The following is a 14,392-nucleotide window of genomic DNA, read 5'->3' on the forward strand; positions in this document are numbered from 1 at the left end:
CCCGCCTTGGATGGGCTATGGCTGGGGAAGCCGACTGCCAGTGGGAACTGCAGCAGCTCAGACCCCGAGAGAATTCTCCCCCGCCCCCAGAATTCAGCGGCACTCACCAAATGGTGCATCAAACCCTTTGCGCCCTGCGAGGTGATCACGCGTAAGTCCGGCTTGCGGCTGTTGGCGGCGAGCTGCGTGCCGTGGGAGGGCGGTGGCGGCGACTTTGCCGGGATGATCTTGCCCATGGTGTTGCCGTTTGAGACTGGGAGGAGACCCGGCGAGGCTCTGGCACTCACATACCCGTTTCCTGCAAGGGGGGGGAAGCAAAGACATTTCGGAAACAGTCGGAAGAGGAGACGCAGGGCTCGGTTCTCCATCGCCCTGCACCTGGGGCCCTATTCCCCCCATTGACACCCCTGCGGAAGGAGCATTCAAAGGCTTCAACACCAAAAGGCAGGGGCCTCGTTCTGACTTAGACCAAGTCCCCTTTACACAGTGCAATGAGGGCTTAACGTCATTTCTGCCCATTCTGAGGCCCCTTGCAGTGCTGGAGCGACCCGAAGGGGCCTTCGTGTAAAAGAGAATCGGGCCCAGTGAGCCTTCCTCGCTCTCCCCCTTTGTCGGGCGGGTCTCTTCGAACTGGGAGCTCTTTGGGGCAGGGGCTGTCTGACCACAATGCCCAGCACCCAGCTTAGCTCTCAGCTGCTCCCACCACTACAGTCTCTGAGCACCTCACAAGCTATCATGCATTTTTGTTGTCATAGATTCCAAGGCCAGAAGGCATCATTGTAATCATGGGTCCCCAAACTTTTCACAGTCACCCCTCCCCACCCCCCCATCCCTGTCCGTGCCTCCCCCCAGGAGCCGGGAATAGGACCGTGGCTGCAGGAGGAGGTGGGGGCAGGGCACGGACAGAGGTAAGGGGGCCAAAGATGGGGCCGCAGCTAGGGGAGGGTCTGGGTCCGGGGCCGGGAATGGAACCACGGCTGGGAGTGGGGCTGGGTGGCGCTCCCTCCCCGCCCCCCATGGGCAGCCCCGCCGCTCCCCCCAACATTCTTCCATCCCCGCCGCACAGTTTGGGGACCTATGATCTAGTCTGACCTGCTGTGTAACACCGGCCAGAGAATTTCCATAAAATAATTCCATCTTTTCCAAAAAGATCCAATCCTGATTTCAAATTGCCAGGGATGGAGAGTCCCCCGAGAGCCTGGGCCAAGCTATTCCAGTGGTTAATTACCCAACATGGTGCACTTTATTTCCAGGCTGAATTTGTCTGGCTTCAACTTCCAACCTTTGGGTCATATCGGACCGGTCTCTGCTAGTCAGAAGAGCCCATTACCAAAATATTTGTTCCTTTATGTAACGATGCTGCCCGGGCTGAGGCTCGCCCTCAGAGCCTTCTGCACCTGAGACGGACGTGCTGATAACGGTGCTAAGAAGGAACCGCGGACATTGATTTAGTTTTAAATCCGTGGCAGTGCTGAGATCTAAAGGCAGCTCTCCTGAATTCCAGTCTAGTGCCAGTCCATCCATCCTTACAACACTGCTCTACGGCAGAGGAGGGTTGTTATCCCCTTTTTAGAGATGGGGAACTGAGGCACCAAGGTTTGCCTGATGTTGCAAAAATGTCTGGGACTTGACCCCACCTTTCTAGAGCCTCAATCTAGAGCCGTAACCACCAGGCCACACTTCCTCCCACTTACTGGGGCCTCTAGGCACTACTACAATACAAGTAATAAATATTAAGGGCCTGATTCTCATTTACATTGGGGCCTCTTTGAACCATTTTGGCAGCATAAAGGGACCTCAAAGAGGGCCTAAATCACAGTCACACCCACTTTAAAGTGTAACTGAGAATCAGGGCCCCTTATCCCAATACCCCCGTGAAGCGCAGAGGTCCGGCCTCCCCTTCCCCCCACCCCAATTTAGAATTTTACGTGCGAAGCAAAAAAAAAAAAAAAGAAGAAATTAAAAAAAGATTTGATGAACGTCAGGAAAAGAATCAATTGGATGAGATTATTGTTCTGATGAGATTATTATGATTATTTTTTGAATAGGCCCCTAAGATAGAAAGACATTTAGCAATCACCAAGATTCAGCACTCATATTCATCACACATTAGACTGGGAAAAATAGGTCGCTGATTGCATTATTAATCAGATTCACAATCGCGCTACATCTGCATTTCAGGGGGCGGCTTGGTGGCAGTGGTGTTTCAGACATGACGTGCGCCCAGCTGGGGCCAAAACCCGCGCAACCCGGCTACTGTCAGTCGTCCCGTAGGTCTGACCTGCCTCGCGATTGCTCTGGTGCAGGGGTCTTAAAGTGAGTTGTGTTGTAATTTAGACCCATTAATTACCCTGCCAGAGCTCTGACCCCAAATGGTAATGCCCTGACACTGGAGGGAGGTGGGTGTGGGTGTTTACATTGGCCTGATGCACAAGTGCAATGTTCTGCATAGTTACAAATCTGGAACAGCACTGAAGTCAAAGGAGCTACCACACCATCATAAACGTCTGGCTTCGCTGAAGCCGATGGAAATGCTCCCACTGACTACAGCTGGGGAGAGGGGGATCAGGCCCAGTGAGAACGTGCGGGCTAACAAGGAGACACTGGAGATGTGTTGTCAGATTACTGGGCCCGATCCTCTGCTACAGCTAAGGAGCGTTTGACCCAGCTGAGCAGGAGGGAGATGGCAAAGCTATCTTAAAGCCATCTTTGTTCTCATCCGACTGCTCTGTGCTAGCTTGGAAACACCCCCCCCCCCCCACGTAAGTTAGAGAAGCCTCAAGGCTGCTCTAATTTGCATTGGCTGCCAACGGCCTCCAGAATTTGGCCCGAAGCGGAAGATCGCTGGAACATAAAGGAACTCTGGCTGTTCCCCTTTCCTTGGAGACAGGGTCTTCTAAGGGGGAGTCGAATCTGCTCGGTTTTGGGCTGCTTTGTATTGAAGGAACATAGGGATTGCCAGACCCGTGGTCTATCCGGCCTAGTATGCTGCCTCTAACCAGTACCAACTGCTGGAGCCAGTACCCGCTGCTTCCAAGAAAGCGGCAAGAACCCTGGTAGCGATGGGATCGCTTGCCCTTGAGGAAGCTTTGCTCCTGACCCCAAATAGTTAGAGGCTGGCTTATGCCCTGTAAAGGGGCTCGGAGGGGTGTGTGTATACCCCTGCGTCAAATGCCGCTCCCGAGCATGTTGGTAAATCAGTACATTAGCCTGGGCCATGGGCGCACCGTGTTCTGCATAGACCGTATCTCGTTTGCAAGGCCACCGGCTTTTATATTAATTGATGACGGAGGTGCATAAAATTTCCTGTGCGACCTTCAGCGCTTTCAGCGGATTTCTTTTCACAGCCGCTCGCTATAGGGTTTTGTGCAAGACCGTGTGCCAGCAGAGTGGGGCAAGGCCGAACGATGTTCAAAACACTTATGTTTTCCAGCCATAAGGCTTCCTTAACAGAAGACGCACAAATGGCTCCCATGGCAACCATTTTGCCTTACTGTCTGGGCAGATCTGGGGGCATATTTTGCAATGGGCTGGCGGATGTGTATGTGCAACACTTCCCTCTGCGGGATAGAATCAGAACTTCTCGCCATGTGTCATAAGCCCTATATTGCTATCAGGGATTCTCCTTGAATTCAAGCAGCATGGGCTTGCACTTTAGGAGCAGGGAGATCTGAGTTGTAACCCTGATATCACCATGAAATTCTGAGCCAGTGCAGAATAGCAATAATTATGCAGTCCCCTGTATCCACAGAGCTGTGTCTTTCAGGGGGTTGGGAGGGGCAGCGGAGGGACAGGAGGAAGATGTGGGTTGCAGGTTGAAGTTCGGCTGAAGAAAAACCTCCCCCATCTGGATTCCTCTGCATCCCACCCCCACAGTCAGCAACACGGCTGGCCAGGTGCCCGCTACTGTTTGCTGGCCATCCGCCAGCATCTGGCCCAGAACCCTTATGTGGCGCGTTCAAGCCCCACAGGAAGCATGCTGCTTTGAGACCCCAACGTGCCACATGTCAGCTGTTCCGCTCCGTCCCCTCCGCTGACCGCAGTGGGGGAGAGGAAAACAAGTCAGCAGAGAAGCAGGATCTCAGAGCCTTCTGCTCAGGCCCGGTTCCCCGCAAAATCCCGGGTTGGATTCCCAGCGACATCGATCGCCTCCGGATCACGCACTCCATTGGCCACAAACGTCTGGTGCCTTGACCCAGAGATTGTCCCGCGGTTTTGATCCCCCATCGAAGGGAAAAGGGGGGGCTATAGGGGAGGGAGTTAAGTGGCAGCAGCGCTGGTTTCAGAGGGCCTGCCGTGTATTAGCTGCTCTCCTGAAGACCCTCATCCTATCGCCCTGCATTGTTCCGCAGAGCAGGACTCAGCGTAATCAAGGGAGGGCTGAAAACATGGGGCCTGATTCTCAGTTACTCTATTCCTGTACTTGGGAGTGGGGACACCTTAAGATGTGTCTGCACCTGTATCCTGAGATTGTTGGCAGCCAGCCCAGCCCCCCGGGCAAGTTAGAGCAGCCTCATGACTGCTCCTCTCTGCTCCCCGTGGAGCCTGGCGAGCACAGAATAGCCACGGCACAGTGCGCTCTAGGCATGGTCCCGATCTGCCCCCATGCGAATCCTGGGGATCGGAGAAAAGCCGCAGTGCAACGCGCTCTGGCCAGGACCCCTAATCCCCTCTCTCCGCCTGGGGCTGGGCGCAGGGGATGGAGCCAGGCCTGCGGTCAGAGGGAGGAATGCGCCCGGGGTCGCAGGTGATCGCACAGCGCTGCCAGGCTCAGCTCCCTCGTTAGTGAGGGGGACAGGGACGGAGGAGGGGCGCGAGAACGGAAGAAAGGCGCTAGTGAGGGGGACGGGGACAGAGGAGGGGAGCGACTGCCTCAGGTGGAACCCGAAGTCGACGGCTGGCCCCAAGATTCTGGGAGCTCCGTAGAGCCTCATCTACCTAGTGAATACGAGGGGCGCGCCCCCCTTCCCCACTTCTCTGCCCCCAAATGCTGCCATCTGAAGTTTGTCTGGGGCTTGGTGGGGACAGGGGCTAGATGGGATCTTGGGAACGAGGCCTGGGTTGAAAACAACAGGCGCTGAGAGAATCGCAGGGCTCCCTGCGGCCCCGCTTCCATTTCCTGGAGTGGCTGGAGGAATGAGAGGAATGCTTCAGTGACGTCAATTCTGACATTCATGGGACCTGCCAAGCTAGAAGCTGGAACAGCCGCTCACAACAGCTGACGTGGGGGCCGGGGGGAGGTGGGTGAGTTTGGGGGGGGGGTGATAGAAAGTGACAGAGCGTCTCTCTGCCTGGAGGTACGGGCCAGTCCTTAGTGCCTCTTTCCCAGCACCCCTGACTTTGCAGATGAGCTCGAGCAGCAAAATTCAGAGCCCGATTTCGAATGCTCTAAAGACCCCGGGACAGGCTCTGGTCCCTGCTCCCCACTCTGGCAATATACCAGAGGCCTAAAGGCACCGCAGAGGGGCAAGGGAGGGGCTGTCTGCCATACGCTGCCTCATGTTGCCCCGCTCCCACAGCCAGCCCTGCGTACGGGCATGCTGGGACCTGGCCCCTAGCGCATGGCGCGATAGGGATTCTGGAGTACCTGGCAGCCCGTCGGGAGCCTGGGATGGGCAGCACAGAATCAGCACCGTGGATGCGGGGTTTGAGTTTGGCCCTGTTCTAAAGGGTCCATGTGGCTGTAGGATGCAGAGCCCAGGGTTTTCAGTCGTGAGCCGGCATCCTGAATCCCACTTGGGAGCGTAATGCCGATCTCCTCTACATCAAAGCATCCAGGGCCGAACTCCCTCTTGAGTCAACCCCCTCTATGCTGTGCCAAAGATGCGCGTGACCCACTCTCATTAAACCCAGCCACATCGTTCGGATTTAGGGCTTTTTGCCTAATTTTGCTCATTATTATTAGAAGTAGCAGCATGGGAGCACCTGGAAATCCAACTGAGATCAGGGCTGCGCTGCGCTAGGGGCCGGACATGCACCTAATATGAGACCGTCCCTGCCCTGCAGAGCTTACCGTTGAAATAGACACGACGTGGGACCAGTAAAGTATTATTAGCCCCATTTTACAGATGAGGAACTGACACAGAGGACCCAGTTCGCATTGACACTGCCATTCTGGCAGTGGATGTTGCGCCAACATTTACGGTGCCTTTATGATGCCGGAGTAGTATATAGCGACCTTAGCATAAGTGAGAAGCAGACCCTGAATGTCTTGCCCAAGGTCACAGACAGAGTCCGTGACACAGCCAGGAATTGAACGTAGCTCTCCTAAGTCTTGGCCAATTGCTTTGGCCACACGGCTACCATTCTCCTCCACCAGACTAAGCAAAGTTTGACTCAGATTTTAATTCTATTGGGTTTATGTCTCCCCTGAGTCACAACTATAAAAAGGGACAGAGGCGGGCGAGAGAAAATTATCCCCTACGGCAGGAACCAAACCCAGACCTCCCGCGGCCCTCTCTAGCAGTTTAACCACGGGCCCCTCCTGCCACACCAAATTTACTGACCTGAAAATCCACATCTAAAAGACTTGGTAGTGTTTGAAACTGCACATCAAGCCTGACTTTAGCTGTCTGAGGGGATCTTTACTGCCAGTAATAACACCTAGCTCTTTTCATCAATAGAACTCATGGCACTTTACAAAGGAGAGCAGTATCAGTATCCCCATTTTACAGGTGGGGAAACTGAGGTACAGAGTGGGGCAGTGACCTGCCTGCAGTCACCCAGCAGGCCAGTGGCAGTGCTGGCAACAGAACCCAGGTTTTCTGAGTCCCAGTCCAGTGCTCTAGGCAAGCCTGCATCCATAAAGGGGGAGGGCCACATTCTCACTCACCGACTGGGCTTGGGCAAGCTCCGTTGGTGTTGTTCAAGTCTCCCCCGAGCATCGCCCCTGGAAAGCAACAAGAGACACAGTGACAAAGTTAGTTCAGAACTCGGCGCACTAAGCAGTGGTTGACTATTTGCACGTGGGGGACGGGGGGAAATCAACAGTGTTACATTCCCATCGAGAAAATCCAGGGTAAAATGTACAGCACTTCCAGGTGTGGAAACAATATCTACACAGATACATTCCCTTTGGGGATGCGGCACGCAGCACAGACGCTCATTCCAAAAAGACCAGGCTTGGAAAACAGCGTGGCTCTGCTGTTCCGAGCCTTCCTGGGGGGACACGCTCTGCAGAAGGGAACCCGCCCCCAGCTCCGGGATTGGAAAGAGGATTGATCCTGTAACATTTGCACCGAACGGAAACCATTCCCAAGGTGGCTGGAGAAGCTCTTCCCAGGGAACGTTTGCTATTCCCAGGGAATCAAGCCCTTTATCCCCTTTGCAAACAGACTTTGAGTTTTGCAAATTTATTTGCTAGTTTGAATTGTTCAACCACATCTCGAGACTCTTATTTCTTCCAGCAATCCACAATCCCTCTGCCTCACTATAACCGTCTAGACAGCTGGGAAAGGAACCCAGGAGTCCTGATTCCCAGTCCCCTGCTCTAACCACTATACCGCAATCCCCTCTCAGAGCTAAGAATAGAACTCAGGAGCTCATATCCTCAGATGAGTATCTGCACTAGGATTTTTTGACCCAGGAATTCCCAGTGGTAGATAATTAGGGCCAGATTTTCATTTACATTAAGCCCCCTTTACCCAGCGCTGGCAATGTAAAGGGGTTTTCCAGGGGGTGTATATTACAGTTCCACTCACTTTAACGCCAGCCTTCGCGTAACTGACCTCAGATTCCTGATGTTCCAGGACAGAGACACACACAGTACACAGGATTCGGCATCCCTGTTTCAGAGATGCCTTGGAGCCGCGGGCAATAGCCTTGACCTCACACAAGGCGACCACACGCTCCGCTCCATTAGCACCGCTTTTGATTTAGAAACGACAGCGGGGCTCGCTGTTATCCTCTGATGTGCGTCAGAAAACGCACTTCCCACCATGCAAGCACGCAGCGCCTACGAAACTGGATTTCTGCGACGCACAGACGGGAAGGCTGACGGCAGCTGCCTCAGAGGAACCTCTGAACTGATGGGGAAGGAAGGCTCTCCTCTCGAAACAAATGGTTCGACTCAAATCGATTTTCCCACCACCCCCCCATTTTTCGGAATTGTCAGCCATCTGAAAACTCTGTTCTTTGCCCAGCTCTAGGGGTGACACAGGAATTGCGTCTGCCATTTGCATCGCATGGGATCTTTGCTGAGCATCGCTTCCCGGCTCTCCGAGCTCTGGTCAAGTGAAAAAATTCTTTATTTATTGCTTGTACGGCAGTAACACTTACGAGCCTGAGACACGGACCAGACCCTACCGTGCTAGGTGCTGTACAGACAACAGAAAGAAGGAGTGAGGGGTGGGAGGAATGAAGACACTGGTGCCCTCTCTTGGCTATTCTCATACTAGGCCAAACACTCACCTGCGCTGGCTGGCCTCTGCGGCAAACCCGGCGACACGGTGTTTCTCTGCAGGGCCGGCTGCTGTGGTGAGAGGAGTCTTGGATCCGTCAACGAAGAGGTCACCAGCGACTGGGTCACCAAGGAGCCCCCGGGGTTGCTGAACTGTAACGTGTTTTGATTGGTCACCGGAACCGTCACTGGCATGGCGAAGTTCGGAGCGGGCACTGCAGACTGAACAGAGAGGCAGATGAAAGCGGGGACTGGCGCCGAGGGAGTCACCCAAAGGCACTTCGCTCCGCCAAGGAGCCGGTTTCTGATTGGTTCACGGCGCGACCAACGGGCCAGGTCCTCGGCCCGGAATGCAGCGACACTGATTTACCCCAGCTACGGATCTGGTCCAAATTTGCACCCAGTTCATTATTGCCCTGCAATTTGTACGGTCGTTTATAACAGTGCAAAGTGGGGGAAAGCGAGCACCATTCTCATTTGCGAGCCACTTTACATGGGTGAAAATGGTGGTGGGCAGTGGGGAATCTGGCCCCAGGCACAAAGGGGCATGGATTCCCTCTAGGAAGACGGAGAAAGAAGGGCAAACGGATGTCCATCTGGGCACATCGAAGCTAAAAAGCATTGCAATCTGCTGCCTGGGGGGAAGAGGGGTGTTGACTAAACACCTGCATTTATTTACCTCCAGAGCTCAGCAAAGTGGTTTTAAAACAGCTCACAGAGAGTTGGAAACGTCTCAAAGCGGCTCCCTTGGCATGCCAGAGAGGGGAACAGTGCAGTGGTCTTAGCATGAGACGCTCTGAACCCACAGGAGACAAGGGCCAGCAGCTGCCCTTCAACCTCCGAGGGAGATAAATGGAGCCCCGTGGAGTTTTAATAGACCAGGTCCTCCGCTGGTGTGAGTGGCCAGGGCTCTTCTGAAGTCAGTGGAGCTACGCTGCGGATCCGGCTGAGTCTCTCTCAGTGAAAAGATCCTGTAGATTCTGCACAGAAGTGTAAGATCCCAGGGCCCTACTCGCAGCTACTATCTGTAATCCTGTATCACCCAGAGGCTCCAATCGGGATTGTGCGAGGCTCTGGACGGACACACAGACCCAGCCCTGAAGAGCTTGCTTTTCCCTCCATATTAGTATGAAGTTTGATAGCCCCTGTACTCATTCTCGGGGGAGCATGGTCTTGGGGTTACAGTACTAACCTACCCTCGGACTCTGGGGCATTCCCACCTCTGCCACAGACCCCATGAAAGACCTTAGGCAAGTCACTTAATCCCTCTGTGTCTCAATTCCCCACCCCTTCAATGTGGATAATAATACTTCCTTTGTCTAATCAGGTCGTAAACTCTACAAGGCAGTGACCATCTTTTACTAGGTGTATGTACAATGGGGTCCTGCCTGCAGCGCAAAAGGCCCCAATTATTATTCATGCTCTGTACGGAGTTAGTGCCTCGGAGTCCCGGACCCGGATCCCATGGCGCTAGGTGCTGTACAAACACAGAACAAAAAAATGGTCCCTGCTCCACACAGCTGACCTCAACTGGAGCCTCTAGGTGGCTACTGTAATAGAAAGTGACAGATCGGAGCATTTCCAAGGTGCAGCTTTGCTCCAGAGAAGCACCCTGTAGATGGCTCCTATCGATTCGTGGAGCTGCTGGGGTGCCAATCAATGGAAAGACCTGGGCCTCTGACCCTCAAGCAGTGGAAACGCCTCTAATTCATGATCCTTGGCCCCTGGCTCAAGGGACAGATCCACCAGCGCTTCCCGGCCTTTTGGTGTCGCCGAGATGTCATTACAAAAGCGCTGCTGGGCAAATGCAGCTTTGTATGATTGCAGGAGAGGAAGAACGAGCGCGTGGGAGAGGATGGCAGAGCCGCGCCTCTGTCCTCCCAGGGGCTCCTGGCTGGGAAAGCCGCCTCCCTACCTATCATCCCCCACTCCCTTCACAGATCTCCAGGGCATCCAGCCGTTTCAGGCAGCAGGCAGGTGCTAAGGACCACTCCCTGCTCATGGCTTCTGCTGCCGTAAGTCACTTTGACTTGAGCCTTAGGACTGTAAGCTCTGCAGGGCAAGAGACTTTATGAGCCAGATTCTCCTCGACACTAAGGCCCCTTCACATGGCTCTGGAGTAGCTTTAGGGCCACTTTAAGGGCTCTCCCTCGCCCCCCACCCAGACAGCCAACGCGGCACAGAGGATACTCAAGGCTGGTCTACGCTACAAAGTCAGGCCGGCTTGACGACATTGCTCCAGGCTGTGAAAAATGTACAGACGTAATTAAGCCGACCTAAGCCACAGTGTAGACACAGCTAGGGCCAGGTCTACACTTACAAGCTTACAGCTGTCCTGATACAGCTGTGCCGCTGTCAGAGCGCTTGTGTAGCTGCGTGATGCCACCGGGAGACAGCTCTCCCGGGGACATGATAAAACCAAGTCAACGAGCGGCAGCAGCTATGTCGGCGGGAGAGCATCTCCTGCCGACGTAGTGCTGTACACAAGAGAGTTCACGCCGGCAAAACTTATGTCGCTCAGGAGGGGTGTTTTTTTCACATCCCCGAGAGACAAAAGTTTTGCCGATGTAAGCGCTAGTTGAGACATAGCCTAAGTTGATGAAAGAACCCTTCTGTCGACCTCGCTACTGCCTCTTAGACCCCGTCTCCACTACAAAACTACGTCGACCTAACTTCCGTCGGCATACGGCCCCCACAGTTATTAAATCGCTTGTGCGTGCGCACGCTTGGCTCCTTGCGTCGGCGGCGCACGTCCTCACCAAAGCGCTTGTGTCGATTGCATTGTCGGGGTGCGGCATTGTGGGATGGCTGCTGACAGCCAGTAATAGTCCACAAAAGCAATGGAGAGTCTGCACTGACACTGCGTCGTCCTAATTACATCGACCGTGACTCGACGCCGTTCGGGGAGCTGGCGTTACGAAATCGGCGTAGAGAGGCGTTTATGTGGGCAGGAGCGAAATGTACATAAAGACACTTGCACAGCTAGGTTGACGCAGGGCACCTTACGTCGACCCAACCCTGCCAGGCCTCAGAGAGATGGCTACAGTACAGCAACAGAAGAAATCCTTCCGTTGTTCTGTAGGAAGTGTCTACACGACATCGATGCAGCTACAGTGGCATTGCTAGTGTAGACACGCCCCTACTGTCAGTGAGAATCAGGCCCTTAAATGTTTGGCTGTGCACATCTGCAATGCAATATTGCATAATAAATAACAAGACAGACAGACAGAAAGAAACTAACTAACTTAGGGCATAGTTCTACCCCAGATGCACGTGTGAAGCCCGCTGACGTAAGTGAGAGTTACATGAATGGATTGGAGGACAGGATACGGCCCTTAGCTCTTAACTATCACATTGCACCTTTGAACCACTAACCGACCAATCTTCCCCATGCTCCTGCCCAGGCAGGGAGAGAGTTGTGCACACGCAAATGATCCCTCAACCAGCAGCTCCCATTCTCCCCGCTGATTACAGAGCACTGGGCGCTACAGTGTTATGGCAGGCAAAGGTTTGAAATGAACACAACACTCCAAAATCCAGTGGGGGATCGGGGAGGTTCATTAATCAGCCAAACGCCAATGACTTTTTTTTTTTTTTTTCTTGAAAGCCAGTTTCAAATGCACTCAGAATGCAGAACCCTGTTAAGGCCAGTTTCTCTGGACCAGGGCGTCATTAGCTTCCCCGGCAGATGAGTTGTGTTAGTTCTCATTATCACACAAAAAGCTGGTTAAAAAGAAAAGCATCTGCTCCAACAATCCACTATTCAATCCTGTTGCAAGAGAGGTGTAGTCAAGGAGGCAGATGTTATGCTTTGGCTACTAATCAACCTGCTTCTGGGAGGCTACGCACTGCAAGATTTTGGAAGCAGGGACTTTCCTTCTTTTATAAGTGTTCACAGCGCCTAGCATCATGGGGCCCTGGTCCCAGGCTGCAGCCTGCAGTTGCTACTATAATGCAAATAATAAAAAGATTCATAGGTTGATAGCACCCCGTTTTCCCATTCGCCTGCCCTTGTGTAACTGTCTGCCCCAGGGCAAAGCGAGTGCTGAATGCTACACACTCATCTGGCAGTGTTTTACACTAAGGGCGTGTCTACAATGGAAAGGGAATGCAGATTCATGGAGGGTGTGACTTTAAAGGGCCACAGCTGTAACTGAATAACTCCATGTGTAGACGTTCTGAATCCGGAATAAGAGGGCTGTATTCTGTGGTTAGTTCAACCCACTTTCCGAGGGAGCTAAGCTAAACAGAAAGCAGGCACTCTTATTCCAGAACACCAGCGTGTCAACACATGGGAGTTATTTAGGAACAGCTCCTTAAGTAGATAAGCCCTAAAACCCGTTTTACCCCACTTTGGGGGTGTAAAGCGAATGAGACTCACGTAAAGGGCCCTTTATGCTGCCAGAGGGGTGGCACTGGGAAAATGAGCATCCGACCCACAATCTCTTACTGGCAGAGTCAGCCAAAAAAAACCCCACCTCTGGCTTTTGCAAGAGTGAAGTCTCAAGAAAATTAAAAATGAGCTTCTGTGGCCTTGTAAACTGCAGCAGGAAACAGTTGGGGTATTTTTTTTATCCTGCGTCCAGCGCTTGGAAAGCGCCTCCCTTTCTACTCCTGCAACGTTAGTTAATTACGGCTGCCCGAATTGGAAGGCTAATCTCCCTGAAGATGGCTTGCCTGCCTCAAAAGTCTTTGCTCCCTTGAACTAACAACTAATTTGCAATACCCCTCTTCCCTCCCTCGACACAAATCCCTTTCATCGCTGTCCTGATGCCACCCCAGGGCCGTCGTCTCAGGCTAAAACCACCCTGGATTTCTGCCACATCCACTAGCTGCGCTGGGAGCCTTATGGGTTCGCCTGGATTGAAAGCAGAGTGGCCCCAGAGTGGATCTGATCCCAAAGCGGGTGCAACTGTCATCACCTGACCCTCCCTTTCCCCGCCCTGGCTCATATACCGAGGTTCTGAACTCAAGCAAAACTCCCGCTGAAGTTCAGAGGAGTTTGCTGGAGTAAAAAGAACCTCAGGGTTTGACTCAGTATTAATAGCAATGGGACCGATTTTTAAGGTCCTCGCTCTTAACATTTCCAACGTGGGGGCTCAAAGTCAGACAGCGAAGCCCAATGTGTTTAGGCGCCTAACTCCCTTCAAAACCGATGGGCAGGGCCGGCTCCAGGCACCAGCTTAACAAGCAGGTGCTTGGGGCGGCCAAGGGAGAGGGGCGGCACCTGCAGCAATTCGGGGGCGGCAGGTCCCTCACTCCCTCTAGGAGCGAAGGACCAGCCACTGAACTGCCGCCGCCAATCGCGGCTTTTTTTTTGCTTGGGGCGGCAGAAATGCTGGAGCCGGCCCTGCCAATGGGAATCAGGCACCTAAATCTAGCTGAGGATTTGGGCCCTCGGGCCGGAGTCTCAATTACGCGAAGGGCGTCTCTGCGGCATTGCTCAGTAAGCAGCGCAACCCCCCAAGTGGTGCTTGTGTCTTATTCTTGCATGGGCAGGGGAATAAGCTATGCTGGCGAAAGGCACTTTTCTAACTGCAGCCGCACTAGGGGCTGGACTGGTATAATGATTTCAGTAAACGGTGATCCCCATCCCCCAAACAAAAAGAGTCATACCCCTAAAACTTTTAAGTGCAGACGAGGCCTGAGAATTCTTCACGCCACTCTGACAGCGTAAAGGGGCCTTAAGGTGGGTAATTTATACCCATTTTAAGGCCAGAATGGTGCAACTGAGACTCAGGCCTTGTATAGGAGGGAACAACCATAATGTGTTGTGTTCTAGGCCAGAAGAGGAGATTAGGATGGGTACAGGGATGTTCCGCCAGCTCCATACCTGCTGGAGGGAGGCATTTCCACCCACTTTAACACCTCTTTTATGCTGGTAGAGCGACCGAAAGGGGCCTCGGCATCACCAAGTCCTGTTTCGAACCATTAGACCATGCTGCCTCCCAGACGTTCCCTAGCCCTGGGTTTGCTACGCCCGATGGGAGCAAA

At 53.3% G+C, this 14,392-nt stretch overlaps 1 protein-coding gene across 10 annotated transcripts in view; it reads right to left on the reverse strand.

Moving 5' to 3' along the window:
* MEF2D (myocyte enhancer factor 2D) overlaps positions 1–14,392 on the reverse strand; it is a 171,098-nt gene that overhangs the window by 18,405 nt on the left and 138,301 nt on the right. For all 10 annotated transcript variants that reach the window (XM_054011459.1, XM_054011456.1, XM_054011454.1 and 7 more), the window contains 3 exons: positions 8,410–8,620; positions 6,833–6,889; positions 108–298 (listed from right to left, as the gene is read on the reverse strand). In XM_054011459.1, the coding sequence (XP_053867434.1) occupies positions 108–298; positions 6,833–6,889; positions 8,410–8,620 (459 nt within the window). The remainder of the gene's footprint in view (positions 1–107; positions 299–6,832; positions 6,890–8,409; positions 8,621–14,392) is intronic.

Source organism: Malaclemys terrapin, chromosome 21 (assembly GCF_027887155.1).
Source record: "Malaclemys terrapin pileata isolate rMalTer1 chromosome 21, rMalTer1.hap1, whole genome shotgun sequence".
NCBI classification, from domain to species: Eukaryota; Metazoa; Chordata; order Testudines; family Emydidae; genus Malaclemys; species Malaclemys terrapin.